The following is a 19,238-nucleotide window of genomic DNA, read 5'->3' on the forward strand; positions in this document are numbered from 1 at the left end:
CGATTAATCGAACATAATTGGGGTTTTCTGGCGAGGTTCCAACCTAAATCGGCGGTTTTCGACGAGATTTCAACCAAATTTAGCTGTTTCCAATGAGATTCCGGCCAAAATGTATATGCGTATATATAAAACTGAAAATTACAAATAAAAACGTCTATGTATATATATATAAATAAAACTGAAAATTATATATTAAAATCTGGTTTAATTAATCCCGATTAATCACTAATTCTCATCACACCGCCATACTAGCATTTCTACGACACTGCCGGTATCCAACCAAAGTAAAAAATAACTATAATGATAATAATAATAATAACCCCAAGACACATTAAAGGTTTATAAGTTATATTCAATTATTATTATTATTATTATTATTATTATTATTATTATTAAAATTATTCACCTTCACCCACTCTTATCATCTTTGTCCATTGCGACTAGGGTTTCATCTTTCATCTTTCAACTCTCATCAAACCCTTCAATATTCCATCTGGGTTTTCGATTTTAATCAAATATGACACTTGAAAACTGTAATCAACCTTCTTATCCATCATAAAGATTCAAGCTTTATACTAAAAAACACACATATGGCAACTTTGAACCCATTTGATTTGCTTGGTGTTGATGATAATGATGACCCTGAGCAGCTTCTGCAGAAGATTGTGGCTCAGCCGGTCAAGAAACCTGCTGTGGCTCAGCCGGCTAAGCCGTCGGCTAAGCTGCCTTCCAAGCCGCTGCCTCCAGCTCAAGCCGGTAACTTTTTGAGTTATTGTTGTTGTTTAGTTAGTTTTGATATGCATATGTTTATTAGTTATTAGTTTCTATGTGTGTTGTAAACTCAATATGATATTAATTAATTTATTATTATTATTATTATTATTATTATTATTATTATTATTTAGGGGGGGGGGGTATAATTTAGATGTTGGTTTTGATTAATTATTGTGAGCTCGGCTCATTTCGAGCTCTATTTATAGAGGAGCTTCAGGCTTGACTGTTTATATCATTTATTATTTTATTTATATATACATTTATAATTATTTTTAAATTCATTATTTTATTATAATTTTATATGTAGCATAATGTGTAGTATCTAGTTTTTTGTATCACAATTTTATGTGTTATTATAATTATCAAATAAATACATATTAAATAAGAATGATATATGTAATAGGCTCGTGAGCTGGATTGAGCTTTTTTGAGTTACCTCCAACTCAAGCTGGTAACTTTTTGAGTTATTAGTTTTTATATGTTTTGTTAACTCAGTATATGATATTACAAATGAATTTATAGATATTTAATTGCTTATGAGTATTTTTAGATATATTTTTTACTTATGATTTTTATATATAGCATTATGTGTATTATTTAATTATTTGTATCACAATGTTATGTGTATTTATAAGTATTAGTTACATATGTATATAGGGGAAAGTTAACATACAAATAAAATTAACGTGCTAACTGTGAGAATCAAGTAGTGTAATTAACTATACTATAATTACATTATGTTGTATATATAATTACACTACTTGATTCTCACAGTTAACACGTTAATTTTATTTGTATTTGATCTGACCCCTATATTTATATATATTAAACATATCAAATAAAAATGTTATAAATAATAAGCCCGTTTAGGTTTGCGAGCTGCTCGTTTTCGTTTAAGCTCGACTCAATTCGAGCTTTTTGCAAGCCGGTCTCAAGTAGATTGTGAGCAGCTTGGCTTGTTTACATCCCTACCTATAATCTATTTGAGTGCTATTGGGACCCTAAATACTCAGATAATCATATGCGTATGTTTATTAGTTATTAGTTTATATATGTGTTGTTAACTTAATATGATATTAATGATTTTTAAAATTATTTTTTTTAGGGGGGGGGGTATAATTTAGATGTTAGTTTTAATTGATTATTGTGACTTAAAAAGTTACATCAAACTAGGGGTGTAAATGACTATGATTGAACTCGGCTTGTTTTAAGCTATGTTGCTAAAAGCTCGAGCTTGTCTCGTGAATAGTATTTTGAGCTTTGCTTGGGCTAGGCTCGTTTATGATTTGTTAAATACTTTGTAATATTTATAAGTATTTTTAGATGTATTTTTTTATTATGATTTATTTATAACATAATATGTATTATTTAGTTCTTTGTATCACAATTGATTTTATTTTCTATTAATATAAACATCAATAACATAGGCCATAAAAGGGGGGATTGTGGCGCAGCTTGTTTCCCGCTTACCTGTCTCTCTTGTAGTTGGATCCTTATATTTTCTATTTATATAAACATCAATACAATAGGCAAAATAGGGATGAGCAAATTCGGTACCTATACCGAATCAGAACCTGTACCGAATCGGTACCAAAGTTTTGAGTTTCGATATCGGTACCGGTATTTCCCGATTTTTTACCTTCAATACCGGTACTACCGGTACCGTCCCGGTACTGGTACCAAAATTTGCAATTTTTGGAACCGAGATTTTTGGTACCGGTCTCATCCCTAGGCAAAAAGTTATATATATATATTTGATACTTATTGGTAGATTTATTTTTTATTATAATTTTATATGTAGTATAACATGAATTATTACTTCTTTGTATCTCAGTCTTATGTGTAATTATAATTATTAAATAAATATATATTTAATATATTAAATAAGAATTATGTATATAATAGACTCGCGAGCCAGCTCAAACTTGATAAGTGAAGCTCGAGCTCGAGCTCGTTTGTTAAACAAGTTTACTTTTAGGCACAAATTTGGGCTCATGCTCATTTAAGCTCGTCTCGATTCGAGCTTTTTGCGAGCCGATTTCGAGTAGCTCGTGAACGGCTTGGCTCATTTACACATCTACCTAGAATCTATTTGACTCCTAAATACTTGGATAATCTTATTGAGAACACAATAACCAGGAACTTGTTTGTAAGGTTTTAACTTTGCTTTGAACAGTGAGGGAAGCTAGAAACGAAGGTGCACGTGGCGGCCGTGGTGGTGGCGGTCGAGGATACGGGCGAGGCGGCCGTGGCGGTGGTTTCAATAGAGATTCGGGCAACAATGATGCTTCGTTTGGTAACCGTGGCGTTGAGGATTCTGATGGTAAGTCTTCTGAGAGACGTGGTGGCGGTTATGGTGGTCCACGTGGCGGTTATCGTGGGGATCGTCATGTGTCTTTTGCTAATGGAGATGGTGGCGAGGATGGAGATCGTCGTAGGACACATGAACGCCGTAGCGGGACCGGACGCGGGTAAAATTTTGATCAAGTTTTTTTATTATTTATTTTATTATTATTTATAATTGTAAATGTTGTCTTGTATTTTAATTTAATGTTTAGAAATGAATTCAAGCGCGATGGAGCGGGCCGTGGGAATTGGGGAACTCAAGCTGATGAAATCAATCAGTATTTTTTTTACTTGCTATTTAGTCTATATATATTATAATTTAATATTTTTATTTGTGAAATTTTTATGAATATTTTTTTGTCACAGGGAGATTAATGAAGAGGTGGTTGAAAAAGAGAAAATCGTGGCTTCTGATAAGCCCGACACCGAAGAAGGTGCAACTGATGGGAAAAACGAGAACCCTGAACGTGCCGAGGAACCTGAGAATAAGGTGAATAATTATAATTTTAAGTTAACTTTTTGTTTAGTCGTCATCATACTCAGTAAATCCCACCAATAGCAAAGCTATGGCAGGTCTGAGGAGGGTAAGATGCAGACAACCTTACCTCTACCCTTTAGGAATAGAGAGGATGCTTCCGGTGAGACCCCCGGTTCGATAGTAGTTTTACATCAAGCCTTGGACATAAGGCACATAACACTCAACCATCGGGACACCGGCCGATTGGTGCATGTACCCTTGTCTTCCGGCTATCAACGCCACCACATGATGCATGATTAACCTTCCGCCACTTTTAACGTTATTTTCACGATATTAGTAAAATAACGTCAAATTAGTGCAAATTCACTTTTGCCCACCCGAGGGTTCACACATATATACACTATATGCGCGCACCGCAAGCAGGGCGTATTAACTTTTCGTTCGAATTCTTTATTAATGATTTTGAACTTTGACGATGCAGGAAATGACACTTGAAGAGTATCAGAAGGTTCTAGAAGAGAAGCGGAAGGCTTTGGAAGCGCTCAAGACCAAAGAAAGGAAAGTGGAAGTTGACAAGGAGCTTGCTTCTATGCAACAACTCTCAAACAAGAAAACTAATGATGATATTTTTGTCAAACTGGTGATTATTTTTATTCTTTTTTTTTGGTTAAATATTTTGTTTTAAGGGTTAGTTTAAAACTTAAAAGTTACCAACTTGATTTGGGATTTTTATGTAGGGTTTGGATAAGGATAAACGAAAAGAGATTGTTGATAAAGAAGAACGCGCTAAGAAGGTTATTTATTTTTATTTTTTTAAGGATTAATTTCATATACACCCTTACAAATATTACAAATATCATATATACCCAAGCAAAACTTAAAATATCATATATATACCCTTACAAAGTAACTAAAATATCATATATGCCCTTATAAACTCAATTAATATATCATATATACCCCTATTAATTAATATTAATTTAATAAATGATCATTTTACCGCTATTTTTCAAAAAATTTAACTTTCATAAATGCTCATTTTTTAACGAATAGATGATTCTACCCCTTCTATTAAATAATGTGTTTATACCCTATGTTATTATTCTAATTTTTACGACATTTCTCACCTTTAACTAAAACCAAATCGTCTCTCATAACTTCTTCAACATTGCAAACCATTCGAAGATTTAACGCATCGAATGGTCTACATTGTAATGCCTTTTATCGCATCTAATCAAACTAAAGTTATATGGTTGTTTTTAATTTTTTTTAATGAATTTGGTATTATGATATATTAATAACTTTGTAAGGGCATATACAATATTTTTATTTTTTGCATGGGTATATATGATATTTACAAAAAAAACGTTACTTGCATCAATCAGTCTAGAGCTGTAGTGTAGCTTTTGTTTATCGGATATTTAGTGTTGCAGTCGCTCAGCATCAATGAGTTTTTGAAACCGACCGAAGGTGAGAAATATTACACCCCTGGAGGCCGTGGGCGGGGGCGTGGCGGAGGTGGTAGTCGTTTTAACCAAGGTGGTGGTGGTGGTGGTTCGAGCTATGCATATGAAGAAGCTCCCAAGATTGAGGATCCGAGTCACTTTCCCACTTTAGGCGGCAAGTGAGGCGCACGCGTTGTATCCTGTCATTAGCATTTCATAAACAAATCTATAGAAATGGCGGGAAATAATCGTCAAGAATAATGGGAGGTTTTTTAAAGTGTAAATTTCTTGTGTTTTTCATATGCTCTTTGTACCTTTAGTTTTGGTCTTTTTGTTGGTCTGCATTGTTTAATTTTCGTTTGTGTGTGTTTCGAATTTTTTAGAGATTTGGAGCGTGTGAAAGCCGGTTAATTTGTATGTTTGACACACATGTTTATCAGTTTTGTTTTGCAATAGATGAATGGCAATATTTAGTTCCTTGTTGCTGACTTATTTTGGTCTTAAGATATATTTTATAGCTGAATCTTATTTCTTTTTACAGAAACACATCCTCGGTAATTATCTTGTCGCCATGAGCGTTTTGCATCAACTTTTAGAAAGTCGACTCGAGTTTGAGTGAAAGTTATAGCTTGTTTAATATGTTTGCAAGTATGTTGTAATTATTTGTACATATGAAAAGTAGTGTTGCAACTAGAGGTGCACAAATCGGTTAACCATTAACCGGTTAATATTCTAACCGCTTTTTTTTTTGCGGTAAATAACCGGTTAGACCGGTTTTTGGGTTCGGGTAGTAACCGTTTTGACCGGTTAGAGAAACGGTTTAGACTGGACCAGTTAATCGGTTAATAACAGGAGAAAACCCGATTTTAATAAAATAATAATGTAAAAAGTTGGTTAACCGGTTAACCAGTTAATAACCGGTTTTGAAATCAATAATATAAACCGGTTACTAACCGACGGTTAGGATCAGCCAGTAACCGGTTAGAATTGAACCGGTTAGTAACCTGTTACATAATCGGGTATGAACCGGTTAACTGGTTTCTATGTGCACCTCTAGTTGCAACTAGCAAGTATACAAACAAAAATTTGTGCTTCACGGATTGCGCAGACAACTACAGACCTCAACAAAAATCGCAGGTTCAACAAAAGTCGCACGTTCGAACCTTCTCTAGATAAACACACTGCCGTTTAAAAAGAAAACAGAGAGAAATAATAACAAATTTGTGTTCTGTTGACATTAAGAAAAGCAAAGTAAAAAAGAATTCTTGAAATTTATACAAACCAAACAGTCAGAAGCAAAGAAAGTAAAAAAGAATCCACCCCTAACACAAAGATAATACTTGTACACTGCGATTTCACCCCCTATCAAATACAACCCCTAAGAGCAGCATCCGCTGTTCTGCGACACTGGTTGACCACGGATGTTGACCGTTGGAGGCTTTGAGGCATTCAAAGATGGTTGACTAGCCATCCTACATTAACATAACATAACAGAAACATTAGCTATTTGTGACATTCAGAAAAACTGAATTAACTATTGGCCTATTATTGCTGATCGTATCATGGCGACTTACCTATCTTTGATGGAAGCTGTCATGGCCATGAAAGCCTGTTCAACATTGGTTGCATCTTTTGCACTTGTTTCCAAGAAAGGAATTCCAATTTCATCGGCAAATGCCTGCAAACATCGATAAATAAGTCTCTTAACGAACTTAACTACGATCGGTCGATCGTTGGTTGCTTATAGTAAAAATAACATCCACAAGATTTTACCTTGGCTGTTTCAGTTGAAACGACTTTGTTTGCAATAAGATCACATTTGTTTCCAACAAGAATCTTGTTGACATTCTCACTCGCATAACGGTCGATTTCACTGAGCCACTGTTTAACGTTATTAAAGCTCTCTTGGTCTGTCACATCATAAACCACCTGAATACATACAAAAATAACACGTTACAAGGGTGATAATGGACAAATAGGTCAATTTGAAGTAAGAAAAACGGCGAGTGGGACCCTTACAATGATGCCATGTGCCCCTCGATAGTAGCTGCTTGTGATTGTCCTAAAACGTTCTTGTCCAGCAGTGTCCCACTGTGCATTAGCAGAACCGAAAAAGAAACAAAATCACTTATTGGACAAAAGGATAACAATACAAACGGTTTGGCTTGTGTGATTACAAATCAAATCCAACATGAAAAAACCAGATCATTTAATTATTATGAATTAATAATAGTTTAAACTTACTATTTGAAGCTTAATAGTCTTGCCATCTTGCTCCACAGTACGAATTTTCTAACAGAAAGTACGCAGAAAAGTCAAGTCAAACTTCAATGCGTGTATTTCTAGTTAGCAATCAAGACAAATTAATTTACTTACGAAATCGACTCCAATGGTGCTTATGTAACTGTCCAAGTAAGAATCGTCCTATAACAAGTTGGAAACAGAAGCAAGAAAAACAAGGAAAATCAGTAAATAGCATACAGAGAATATATATGCATGTTATTGCATGATATTTTATGTTATCATTCAAGTTAATAATGAAAAATGATCTCTTGCGCATCGGAAGCAGCCTCTCTATCCCTATGGGATAGAGGTAAGGCTGTCTACATCTTACCCTCCTCAGACCCTACCATAGCATTGCTATTGGTGGGATGTACTGAGTACGATGATGATGATGATGATGATCTCTTGCGCATCGAGAAGTTAGCAACTTTTAATTTACCAAGATTCTTTTTATACGACAAATAAATCATAAAAGACGAGCCAACAAAACAAACTTGGATTTTTAGTTAAGCAAGTTACGTTAAATTGTATGAAAATCATGAAAATAACTACGTTTATCAACATGTAGATACTTTTAGAAAGCTGTGACAATAAGGAATAACATTAAATATCCTTTTATATGGGCAGGCCTAATTGCAGTAACTATTCAAAACTCCTATTGTGTCCGCTTTTATTAAAATTTCAGAGGTCATTCACGTGGTGTTAGTGTGCTACTCTTTACCTCACGTGCATGAATATTACATAAATAGCAAATGAGAACCGCATACAAACAAAAAAAAGTATCTCCAATATGTAAATGTACTAAAAAAGAATATTTTGTATAAGAGCCAAGGCACTTACAGCAAACCTCAGAAGTAGACATGACTTTCCTACACCCGAATCTCCAATGAGCAAAAGCTTGAACAGGTAGTCACTGCCAAAGACGATGATAGTCGTAAATAAATATAATTATGAAGCCATGCGTACAGTAATTCAATGCAAAAAAAAACGTGATAACTATAGATATATAATGATACAAATCAAATGCACTAAAAAACAGAAAAAAATAATTACTACAATATAGATTTGTAGTGCTTCTCCGAAAATGTGGAACCTTGAAACTTTTTGCATGTTAATAAAGCTACTTCACATAGAATGTAGCATCCAAAGATCCATAACTAGTAACACGAAGCACAAAAAAAATGATTACTATAACACGTCTTAACAGATCTCTAATCAATGAAGAAAAGATGACGAGGAAATTTTAAAGAAGATAAATTTTGTAAAACATTAGAACGATTTGTCGGTTCCAGGAGACTAGGGTAAGCCTTCGTACCCTCACTCGGAATAATCTTCTGAAATGCATAGTACCCTGAAATATACTCTAGCTATCATAATCTTGTAACCAATTGAAAGACTGAGACTGTTATAAACAATAAATCTATACTAAAAGCAGTATCTTTTCACGCAATAAATTCACCTATATATTGGGAGTTGCCCGTCATTGAGCAATGCCATTTTATATGAAAAATGCCAACTACTTCATCAAATCATAACCCTATCCAACCCAACATAAACCATAAACCATAAACTAAGCTGTTTGTTGTCTTTAAAAAATAATTAAATAGTATATTGGTAAAAACACACATGTGTGTATGTTTCATTTAATCATAAAGAAAATGAAACAACGTTGATTCTTTCAACAGCTGCTAGTATTATCTACAGAAAAAAAAAACTAGCCATAAAAGCAAAAAGTTTTAACTATTCCGTCCGAAAAACCAGCACATCATCTAATATAATATCCCTTTCTCAAATGATACCATGATTGTATCATGCTATATAAGCTAATTCAATTTCACATTTCCCGCACATCATCTAAATATCTATCATATTCCTTTCTTGCCCTAAAACCTATTGAACAACTCAATTTCACATTTTTCAAACATCATCTAATACGATATCCCTTTCTTGAATAGATATAATGACTGTGCCATGCTATATAAGCCATTAAACTCATAGTCACAGGATTCGTGGCAACACCCGCGATCTTCGTTCCGGATCGCTCGTACCGGATCGCTGTGGAAACGCGATCTGGATCGGTCAAACTGACCGTTCCCAGTTATTGCAGGAATCGAACAATTTTAATCAAAATCTCGTTTTCAGTTGATGAATTCGGTGCTTGGTAGCGCTTTTGTGACTCAAAACGAAGAAGAGATGAAGATCTGACAAAAATCTACAATATTTTTTTATCAAATGAGGAGGTTGAGAAGGAGATTGGAGGCTGCCGGAGAGGAGATTTGAGAATACGAAGGCGGTCTTCCAGAATTTAGGGTTACTAACTTACGACTCCTGCACTTGATGTTACTATAAGTTTAGAATTTACATTTTTTACCCTTAAAGTTCGAATTTTTTTCTAATGTTTTAACCTTCATTTTCTACATATATGTTATCAATATGTTGAAACATAAATAAAGCTTACTTAAAGTTAATTTTTTGTTAAGTCATAGACAACCTTGATGACTGCATTAAAGATTAGCCCAAAAATGATCGTGGAAAACCCCAAATTGGGGATTTGACGACAAAATTCAGAGCTCTAATCAATGGATTTCATAATAATGAATTAAGCTTCTTGCAAAAGAGCCATACACCGCGACCGTATCAACCGACACCGTCTGCGAACACCAAACCACCGCCACCAAGAGTCCAGAAATAGAACCCAGCAACAGTGATGATGGAAGTGAAGACGGTGGAAAAGCAACATGACGGTGGTGGCGAGAGTAGGTGGAAGAGGACAGGGTTTCTCCAGACTGATGAGCAGTGCATGCCTGAACAAATGTTAAAAGATGGAGAGAGATCAAGAGAAGGTGGAAGTTTGTTCTAGTAACAACAAAGTAAAGTAAAGTGAATATGAGGTCCAATGAGAACCAACCTGAGCAAAATAGTTTCAACAAAAAGTGATGCGTGATGTACAACCTGGACAGCCAAAGTTCACCCGTAATTGTATATTTATAAATAAATTAGTAATTCATAACATAGGTTAGTTAGTTAATTAGGTTGTTCATTCATAACTTCATATATATGGTTTGTCAGGCTTTGGGAAAGAATTTTGACCCGCAAATATATTAACAATTGGTGAGTTAAAAAATCACAAATGCCATAAATAAAATAAAGATTAAAACTCTCTAATTACACAAAAAATAAAATCCATCATCATAACCCATTTTCAATACCCATTTATTTGCAACTCAAAACAATGTTTCAAACTCAATATACTAACGCTTTTCAAAAAATTCAAAACCTAACTAACTCTCTAAGTCATGACATTATCATCAACCGGTGGCTCGTAATACTCTTTGATTCCTAGATCCTGACATATATGTATAATTTCCTCAATGACATGCCCTCGACGCCTCCACCGCTCTTCCATATCCTGGAAGTTCATGCGGTGTCTCGGCCGAACGGACAACTTTAGTCTAGTTGACTCTTCCACCTCCCATGCAACTATTTTTGGGTTCGGGTACCAGAAGTCACCATGGCTCGCGATGTAGCTGGAAAAAAAACATTAACATTATTAAACATACAGTCAGTTTAATCGTGTACCTTCTTATCCGCTTATTTATTTCGGCGATCTTGTCTCGAGGAGTCGATACATGTATACCAAAATCAATCGCGTCCTCCATATGTGGGCAACGGTTAAAATTGGCTATTGGCTTCATTGCCAACAGGCTGTTTTGGTATTCGACTCGTTTATCGTCAGGTCTCAGAAAGACAATCTGCAATATATGCATCTCGTCAACTGTCATTCAATTCAAATCAACATGTTTAAACAAGTTATAAAATAAACGTTTATCATTAAAAAAAATACATATGTTATTTAAAACACTGTTTACCTCGACTCCATCGATCTCGCATCGGTCACCCACATCGTACGGGTGCACCACGAATAGGAACACGACCGCATCAAACACGGTTTTGCACGTGTTCCCGAACGCAAATGAACCCAGCACGAGAAACGCTCAAATTGTAATTACAGTGTGGGGAGCAACAACCTCAAGGATGATCAAAGAGATGGGAAGTATCGGCACACCAACCAATATACTCGATATGTGGTGGAGTGTGTTTACGGCCGCGTTCGTGTTCCTCAGAGATCGTGCAAGGGCCCTCCAATAGTCTTTCATACCTTGAAGTAACTGTTTTCTCCTTTGTTTCACCGGTTCATGTCTTCAGAGATCGTGCAAGGCTTGCACGATCTCTGAGAAACACGAACGCGGCCGTAAACACACTCCACCACATATTGAGTATATTGGTTGGCGTGTCGATACTTCCCATCTCTTTGATCATCCTTGAGGTTGTTGCTCCCCACTCTGTAATTACTATTTGCGCGTTTCTCGTGCCGGCGCATTTGCGTTCGGGAACACGTGTAAAACCGTGTTTGATGCGGTCGTGTTCCTGTTCGTGGTGCACCCGTACGATGTGGGTGACCGATGCGAGATCGATGGAGTCGAGGTAAACAGTGTTTTAAATAATATATGTATTTTTTTTAATGATAAACGTTTATTTTATAACTTGTTTAAACATGTTGATTTGAATTGAATGGCAGATGACAGTCAACGAGATGCATATATTGCAGATTGTCTTTCTGAGACCTGACGATAAACGAGTCGAATACCAAAACAGCCTGTTAGCAACGAAGCCAATAGCCAATTTTAACCGTTGCCCACATATGGAGGATACGGTTGATTTTGGTATACATGTATCGACTCCTCGAGACAAGATCGCCGAAATAAAGAAGCGGATAAGAAGGTACACAATTAAACTGACTATATGTTTAATAATAATAATAATAATAATAATAATAATAATAATAATGTTAACGTTTTTTTTTCCAGCTACATTGCGAGCCACGGTGACTTCTGGTACCCGGACCCAAAAATAGTTGCACGGGAGGTGGAAGAGTCAACTAGACTAAAGTTGTCCATTCGGCCGAGACACCGCATGAACTTTAGGATATGGAAGAGCGGTGGAGGCGTCGAGGGCATGTCATTGAGGAAATTATACATATATGTCAGGATCTAGGAATCAAAGAGTATTGCGAGCCACCGGTTGATGATGATGATGTCATGACTTACAGTTAGTTAGTTAGTTGGGTTTTGAATTTTTTGAAAAGCGTTAGTATATTGAGCTTGAAACATTGTTTTAAGTTGCAAATAAATGGGTATTGAAAATGGTTTATGATGATGGATTTTATTTTTTGTGTAATTAGAGAGTTAATCTTTATTTTATTTATGGCATTTGTGATTTTTTAACTCACCAATTGCTAATATGTTTGCGGGTCAAAATTCTTTCCCAAAGTCAGGCAAACCATATATATATATATATATATATATATATATATATATATATATATATATATATATATATCAAGTTATGAACGAACAGCCTAACTAACTAACTAACCTATGTTATGAATTACTAATTTATTTATAAATATACAATTACGGGTGAACTTCGGTTGTCCAGGTTGTACATCACGCATCACTTTTTGTTGAAACTATTTTGCTCAGGTTGATTCTCATTGGACCTCATATTCACTTTACTTTACTTTGTTACCGGACCAAACTTCCACTTTCTCTTGATCTCTCTCCATCTTTTAACTTTTGTTCAGGCATGCACTGCTCATTAGTCTGGAGAAACCCTGTCCTCTTCCAACTACTCTCGCCACCACCGTCATGTTGCTTTTCCACCGTCTTCACTTCCATCATCACTGTTGTCGGGTTCTATTTCTGGACTCTTGGTGGCGGTGGTGTGGTGTTCGCAGACGGTGTCGGGTGATACGGTCGCGGTGAATGGCTCTTTTGCAAGAAGCTTAATTCATTATTATGAAATTCATTGATTTGAGCTCTGAATATTGTCGTCAAATCCCCAATTTGGAGTTTTCCACGATCATTTTTGGGCTAATCTTCAATGCAGTCATCAAGTTTATCTAGGTCAGTAGACCGATTGTAATTTGTAGTTGCTATATATTTTACATTGTCATTTAGTTAGGGTTTTCAGTTTGGGAATTAGAGTTATTTTAGCATTAATGCTACAGGTGATTGGTACTTCTTATGTTATCAATATATCTGCATCAATAAGCTCTAGTGCTAATAGCAATTTGGATTCGATATTGTTAGTTGTATTTAGTTATAATTAGGGTTTTAGCCCATATAGTTGGCTAAAGCCCATGGGCCTTTTATGGGTTGATAGCTAGGGTTTATTTGTGTATAAATAGATGTAGTTGTTTATGTATTTCTCACACCTTCAAGTAATAAACATTACTTTCACTACAACCATCTTTTTTACATGGTATCAGAGCTACGGCTCTCGATCCAAACCCTAGCCGCGATCTGACCCGAACCTGAGTCTGACCAGCCGTCACCAGCAGCCTTCAGATCTGAAACAAGCTCCTGCCTTGTTGTTCTGTCCTGTCACGAAATCTTTTTTTTTTCTTTTCGACCGTGAAACTATTGTTCACTGACGAGACTGTTCATGCGAAATCACTGTTCACCGGTACTGTTCATCGCCGGAAACACTGCTCACGCCGGAAAACACTGTTCACGCCAGAAATTAATGTTCACGCCGGAAGTCACTGTTCACTGCCGGAATTTCTGTTCACCGCCGGAAAGTTACTGTTCGCTGCCGGAATTACTGTTCGCTGCCGGAAAGTTACTGTTCGCTGCCGGAATTACTGTTCGCTGCCGGGATTAACTGTTCGCTGCCGGGATTAACTGTACACGACGGGTAATTGTTTACGCCGGAATCTGTTCCCGTCCTCCACCCGCACTTGTTACTGTTCACAGTCAATTTTCAGTTTCGTGTATCACTATGGGCGAAAATACATACATGTATACATTTACTAAAGAGGAGCATGATCTTATTCAACGGTTTCTTACCTCCCAGTTGCCTCATCCTCAAACCAGCTCGGCACATTCAGGTAAACCTTCTAGCCTTGACTTATCATGGGTGATTGATTCTGGAGCCACACATCACATGACTGTGAATCTGGGTATTTTTTCTAGTCTTCAAAATGTTTCCCATGCACCGGTACGTCTTGCCGATGGATCTTCATGTCCCGTTCTCGGCATAGGATCCATCAGTAACTCGGAAAACCTAAAACTGTCTTCTATCCTATTTGTTCCTAAATTTCCTACCAGTTTTTGTTCAGTGAGTCAGATTACCAAACAAAACAACTGTTATGTGACCTTTTACCCAACTCACTGCGTTTTTCATGAACTAGGAACAAATCGGGTAATTGGTACTGGTTTTGAATCAGGAGGTCTCTATCGTATATCCCCGTTTTCGCATCCTGTAGCAAACTTATGTGATTCCGCTGTCAGGGAGGCTCACTGTCGGTTAGGTCATCCCTCTACAGCGGTTCTGAGGCAAATGCGACCAGATTTACCACTTTCGTCTTTTAATTTTCATTGTGAGTCGTGTCAACTTGGTAAACATACCAGGCGTCCCTATCCCCCTAGGGTGCCCAATCGAGTCAGTTCTTGTTTTGAACTGTTGCATTCTGATGTATGGGGTCCTTGCCCTATCAAATCTACGTTGGGTTTTGAATATTTTATTACCTTTATTGATGACTATTCTCGCACTACTTGGGTTTATTTGTTGAAATCTCGTAGTGAGGTATTTTCCATATTTCGAGAATTTAATATTTATGTTCAAAACCAATTTAACACCACCATTAAAACTTTATGACGGTTCGATGCACCCAAATAAATAACTAGCTATTTATAATTTATATATATTATATATTTAATACTTTTTATGTATAAATATATAAGATTAAGAATCAAATGTAAACTAGTGAGAATAGAGGGGGTTAGTTATTAGAATACACAAACTAATTTTACATTTTTAATAGTTTTTATGTAAACATTTATAAACTTAAGGGACTAAATGTTAAGGATGAAAGAGTAGGGAGTTGATGTTAAATTATTTAAACTTTTAAAACCCTAGAATAACAAAGATTACAGCCGCTCTGTTCTTTCTTCTCCATCTTCCTCATCTATCTATTCTTCTTCCTCTTTCAATTCAGCATAATCGCGAATTCTTAATCAATAAGAGCGATGGACCAACATCAATTGAATCGCAATTTAGGTTGTTAGGGATCGAAACGTACCGAAATTTGAAGTCGCGAATTCTCCGGCTACCGGAACGCGGCGAATTGCGATTGGGTACACAACGTACCAATACGAAAATCGTGGGTCTGTGAGCGATTTATGTAACTATGGTAATAACCAAACGAGAAAAAAACCCTAACCCTAATTACCCTAACTAATCCACTACACAAAAATCATAACTCACACCAAATTCAGATCGATAAGTCAAGATCCAAGTAACCAAATCACCGAATTGGAAAACTAGTTACGAATAAAATCCATAGTTATTAAAAGCGTGCGTTTTTTGCGCCTGAGCGCATTTAAAGCGCCAGGCGCATTAATTGCGATTAGCATGCAGCAGATATTTAAGGCGCAGTCTTATTTTCCCAAACCTCCCCATGCGTATTAAATTCCCTTTAATAATCTGTTCCTATTCTCTAGGATTCCCTAACAGTCCACTATTTGAGGGGTTCCTATTCTCCACTATTATAGCACACAAAATCTTCAATAAACTAAGAATTTACAGGTTTGTTGCAGGTTAGTTTTGTTCTTAAAAAAACTAAATTCGGATTACTTTCTTTAAAAACCTAATGTCAAGGACTGTGAATGTATGTGTTCTTCATAAGATGTTCTATTTAAATGTGCGCTTTTTTTTCAAAATCGGGCGCTTTTTTTGCGCTTATCGTCTGGGCGCTAGACCCAGCCTCAACGCTTTCGAGCGCTTATCGCATTTGATAACTATGATAAGATCAGCCAATTAGGGTAATACAAAAAGACGAAGCAATCGCAATTGAAGCAATACAAGGAACTTACTAATTACTGCTCAGGAGCCATGACTATTGATTATGCCATGCTATATATAAGCTATTAAACTACTCAATTTCACATTTTTCACAATAATTACGCTTAATTAGATAACAATCACATAAAACGAGAAAAAAAACCCTAACCCTAATTACCGTAACTAATCCACTACACAAAAATCATAACTCAGACATCAAATTCAGATCAACAGGTCAATATCCGAGTAACCGAATCACCGAATTGATAAGCAAATTACGAATAAAATTAGCCAATTAGGGTTATACGAAAAGACGAAGCAATCGAAATTGAAGCAATAAAAGGAACTTACTAGCTACTACTCAGGAGCCATGACTGTTGATTATTATGTCATGCTATATGTAACCTATTAAACTACTCAATTTCACATTTTTCCCAGTAATTACGCTTAATTAGATAGAAACCCTAACCCAAATTACCCTAACTACTCCAGTACATAAAATTCATAACTCAAACACCAAATTCAGATCAATAAGTCAAGATCCGAGTAATCGAACCAGTGAATTGACGAATTGGATGAGTAATTAGGAATAAAATTGGGTAATTAGGGTTATACGGAAATAGGATCCGATTGAAATTGAAGGAGTGTGTATATAAAAGGAAGTACTTACTACTCGGGAGTCATGGCTGTTGATTGATGATGATCGGAGAGTAATAATAATAATAATAATAATATTAATATTGTGTGTGAACGAAAAACAACGGCCACCGGATCTTGTGGATCACCGGCGAAAGAGAACTACTGGTTGATCAACTTCAACTATTTATTTTTATATACACACACACGTGAACAAAGTGATAATATTTTACTTTTATTTTAAACGACAATTTAATGACACGTAAACATACACGTATACGAGCCGTATAGGTGTAAAATTTTGTTCTTTGTTAGGCTATGTGTAGTGGAGGGACTACAATTGGGGGCGAATTGTGACACGTGGCGCCCATTTAGCATGAAGTGAAAATTTGTTTTTGAGGTGTAACGTTGTAGGAGCTACAAGTTGGGGCCACAGTGTGTTTTTTTATTATTTTCTTTTTATAACTAAACTAATTAAATAAAACCAATTTATTTAAATAATTAAATAAAAATGTATTAAAATTAAAAAATAAATAAAAAAATACATAAACTAAAAAAAATACACGAATAATAAAAATAAATTATAATAAAAAAACACACCAAAATAAAAATACACATAAAAATTTCTATAAAAAAACTAATCTATTCGTCTTCATCTTCGTCTTCGTCCCCGTCGTCGTCATTGTCCTCCTCCTCGTCTTCGTCCTCGTACTCGTCTTCGTCCTCCTCAACGGGACGATTATCCCACACGTGTTAAACCAAATCCGATTTCAGTTGGTTATGTATATCACTTGATGTGAGCTGGTGAATGTTATACGTTCGTTGGTCTTGCGTTGGTTCAGGGAACTGTTCTGGAACGCTTCCTGGTATATAGTGTTGACATGTTGATTTTCCCTCGTCTTCTAAAATCATATTATGCAATATGATACACGTATACATGGCATCGCTCATTTTTGTCGACGTCCATACACGACAAGGGTTTTTCACATAATGCCAACGTTTTTTTAGAACCCCGAAACACCTCTCGATATCCTTTCTCGCGGACTCTTGCTTCTTCTTAAAATAATCTCTTTTTTCTTCGACAGGGTCTTGAAACGTCTTGACGATGATCGAGTACTATGGATATATCCCATCTCCCCAAATAGTATCCGTGACGATAGAAGGTCTCGTTGGCATAAAACGGTAAGACCGGTATGCTACCGGCTGATGTAATACTCTAACACGGGTGATGCGTTGAGAACGTTTATGTCGTTGTTGGACCCGACTGAGCCGAAGTAGGGTGACCAAATCCAGAGGTCGTGTGAACAAATGGCTTGAAGACTAACCGTTGGCACTCCATGGTCACCAAGAGTGTATTGACCTCTCCATGCGGTTTGACAGTTGGCCCACTCCCAATGCATGCAATCTATACTCCCGATCATGCCTGGAAAAGAAAGTTTGCTTTCGTGCACATCATATATGCGAGTTAGGTCGTTTGTGTAACACCCCGACCAAAGGCGGATTATACATCGGGGCGCCACATATTGCTTCATTACTCGCGACACTATTGGTGTCAATATTTATTAATACACATTTTATCGCGCACGCGCAGCGGGGAAAATAAAGAACATAAATCAAACATAAATCAATATATTATAAATTATAACATTCAAACAACATGAACTTGTCTTGATACATTTTAATTCTAGGTCCAAAAGTAAAAACGTCCTACGTGTCCACAAGCTCCAAAACAGCTACTGCAAACCTGAACATGTGTTAAAATAAACGTCAAACACTTGCGTGTTGGTGAGAAATCAAGTTTAATACAATACATAGATAATCATAAATCTGCGCGCAACACGTGTATGTCTAGAGTTTAACAAGGGTGTAATCAGATTGTGATCAAGCCTAAGATAGTTCATAGATCATAGTTCAATCCATGCTCCCAATTGAGCATAAAAACGAGAAAACATCTGTGCAAGTGTAAACAAAGAAAACCGTAAACGATAGGTCTCCCGTGTTCAACTAATGGTACCAACGGAACTGCGGAATAGGCCGAACAAAGCGGTTAATGATACACACATACAAATAAACAGCCAAGTAAACGTCCTCAACACATGGGATACTGCGCGACTAAAGTTCATAAACAAGTTTAAGACTCAAGTTTTGTATGAACACATGAACATCCCAAAGCATTTAAAATAAAAAGGGATTAGATACGAGATAACTCACATGATAAACGATGCGGTGATAGATAAAGCAAGAACCAACTTTAAACAAGCACAAGTTAACCTATAAATAAGATTATTGTTTTAATGATTTGTTTTAAGTCTTGATTATAAGTTAGCATAATTAATAAGTAAATTATAATATATATTACCGGAAAAGCA

The 19,238-nt window shown here is 36.0% G+C and overlaps 2 protein-coding genes across 2 annotated transcripts; one reads left to right on the plus strand and one right to left on the minus strand.

Moving 5' to 3' along the window:
* Positions 1-398: 398 nt before the first annotated feature.
* On the plus strand, positions 399-5,516 carry LOC143559346 (RGG repeats nuclear RNA binding protein A-like). The gene is made up of 7 exons (XM_077047947.1): positions 399-756; positions 2,951-3,245; positions 3,333-3,398; positions 3,487-3,610; positions 4,080-4,238; positions 4,336-4,392; positions 5,032-5,516. Exons 1-7 carry the CDS (start codon positions 591-593, stop codon positions 5,224-5,226), a joined length of 1,062 nt encoding a protein of 353 aa, XP_076904062.1. The 5' UTR covers positions 399-590; the 3' UTR covers positions 5,227-5,516.
* Positions 5,517-6,253: 737 nt separating this feature from the next.
* Positions 6,254-17,067, minus strand: LOC143559347 (ras-related protein RABD2c-like). The gene is made up of 8 exons (XM_077047948.1): positions 16,904-17,067; positions 8,167-8,239; positions 7,420-7,467; positions 7,288-7,335; positions 7,063-7,134; positions 6,817-6,972; positions 6,618-6,721; positions 6,254-6,515 (listed from the first exon to the last, which is right to left on the minus strand). Exons 1-8 carry the CDS (start codon positions 16,915-16,917, stop codon positions 6,422-6,424), a joined length of 609 nt encoding a protein of 202 aa, XP_076904063.1. The 5' UTR covers positions 16,918-17,067; the 3' UTR covers positions 6,254-6,421.
* Positions 17,068-19,238: the final 2,171 nt, after the last annotated feature.

This window comes from Bidens hawaiensis, unplaced genomic scaffold (assembly GCF_021521415.1).
Source record: "Bidens hawaiensis isolate Kalapana, Puna unplaced genomic scaffold, B.hawaiensis_p1.1 tig00019810_1, whole genome shotgun sequence".
Classification (NCBI taxonomy): Eukaryota; Viridiplantae; Streptophyta; class Magnoliopsida; order Asterales; family Asteraceae; genus Bidens; species Bidens hawaiensis.

What these genes read in the sequence shown, in the direction of transcription:
- LOC143559347 (XM_077047948.1), bottom strand. An exon ending in GTCTACTTCTGAGGTTTGCT is followed by an intron (nt 7,468 to 8,166) that starts GTAAGTGCCTTG and finishes AACTTGTTATAG; the next exon opens with GACGATTCTTACTTGGACAG. An exon ending in AGACTATTAAGCTTCAAATA is followed by an intron (nt 7,135 to 7,287) that starts GTAAGTTTAAAC and finishes GCTAATGCACAG; the next exon opens with TGGGACACTGCTGGACAAGA.
- LOC143559346 (XM_077047947.1), top strand. Translation starts at nt 591, where the DNA reads ATGGCAACTTTGAACCCATTTGATTTGCTTGGTGTTGATGATAATGAT. An exon ending in CCGAGGAACCTGAGAATAAG is followed by an intron (nt 3,611 to 4,079) that starts GTGAATAATTAT and finishes TTGACGATGCAG; the next exon opens with GAAATGACACTTGAAGAGTA. An exon ending in AAGAAGAACGCGCTAAGAAG is followed by an intron (nt 4,393 to 5,031) that starts GTTATTTATTTT and finishes TTAGTGTTGCAG; the next exon opens with TCGCTCAGCATCAATGAGTT.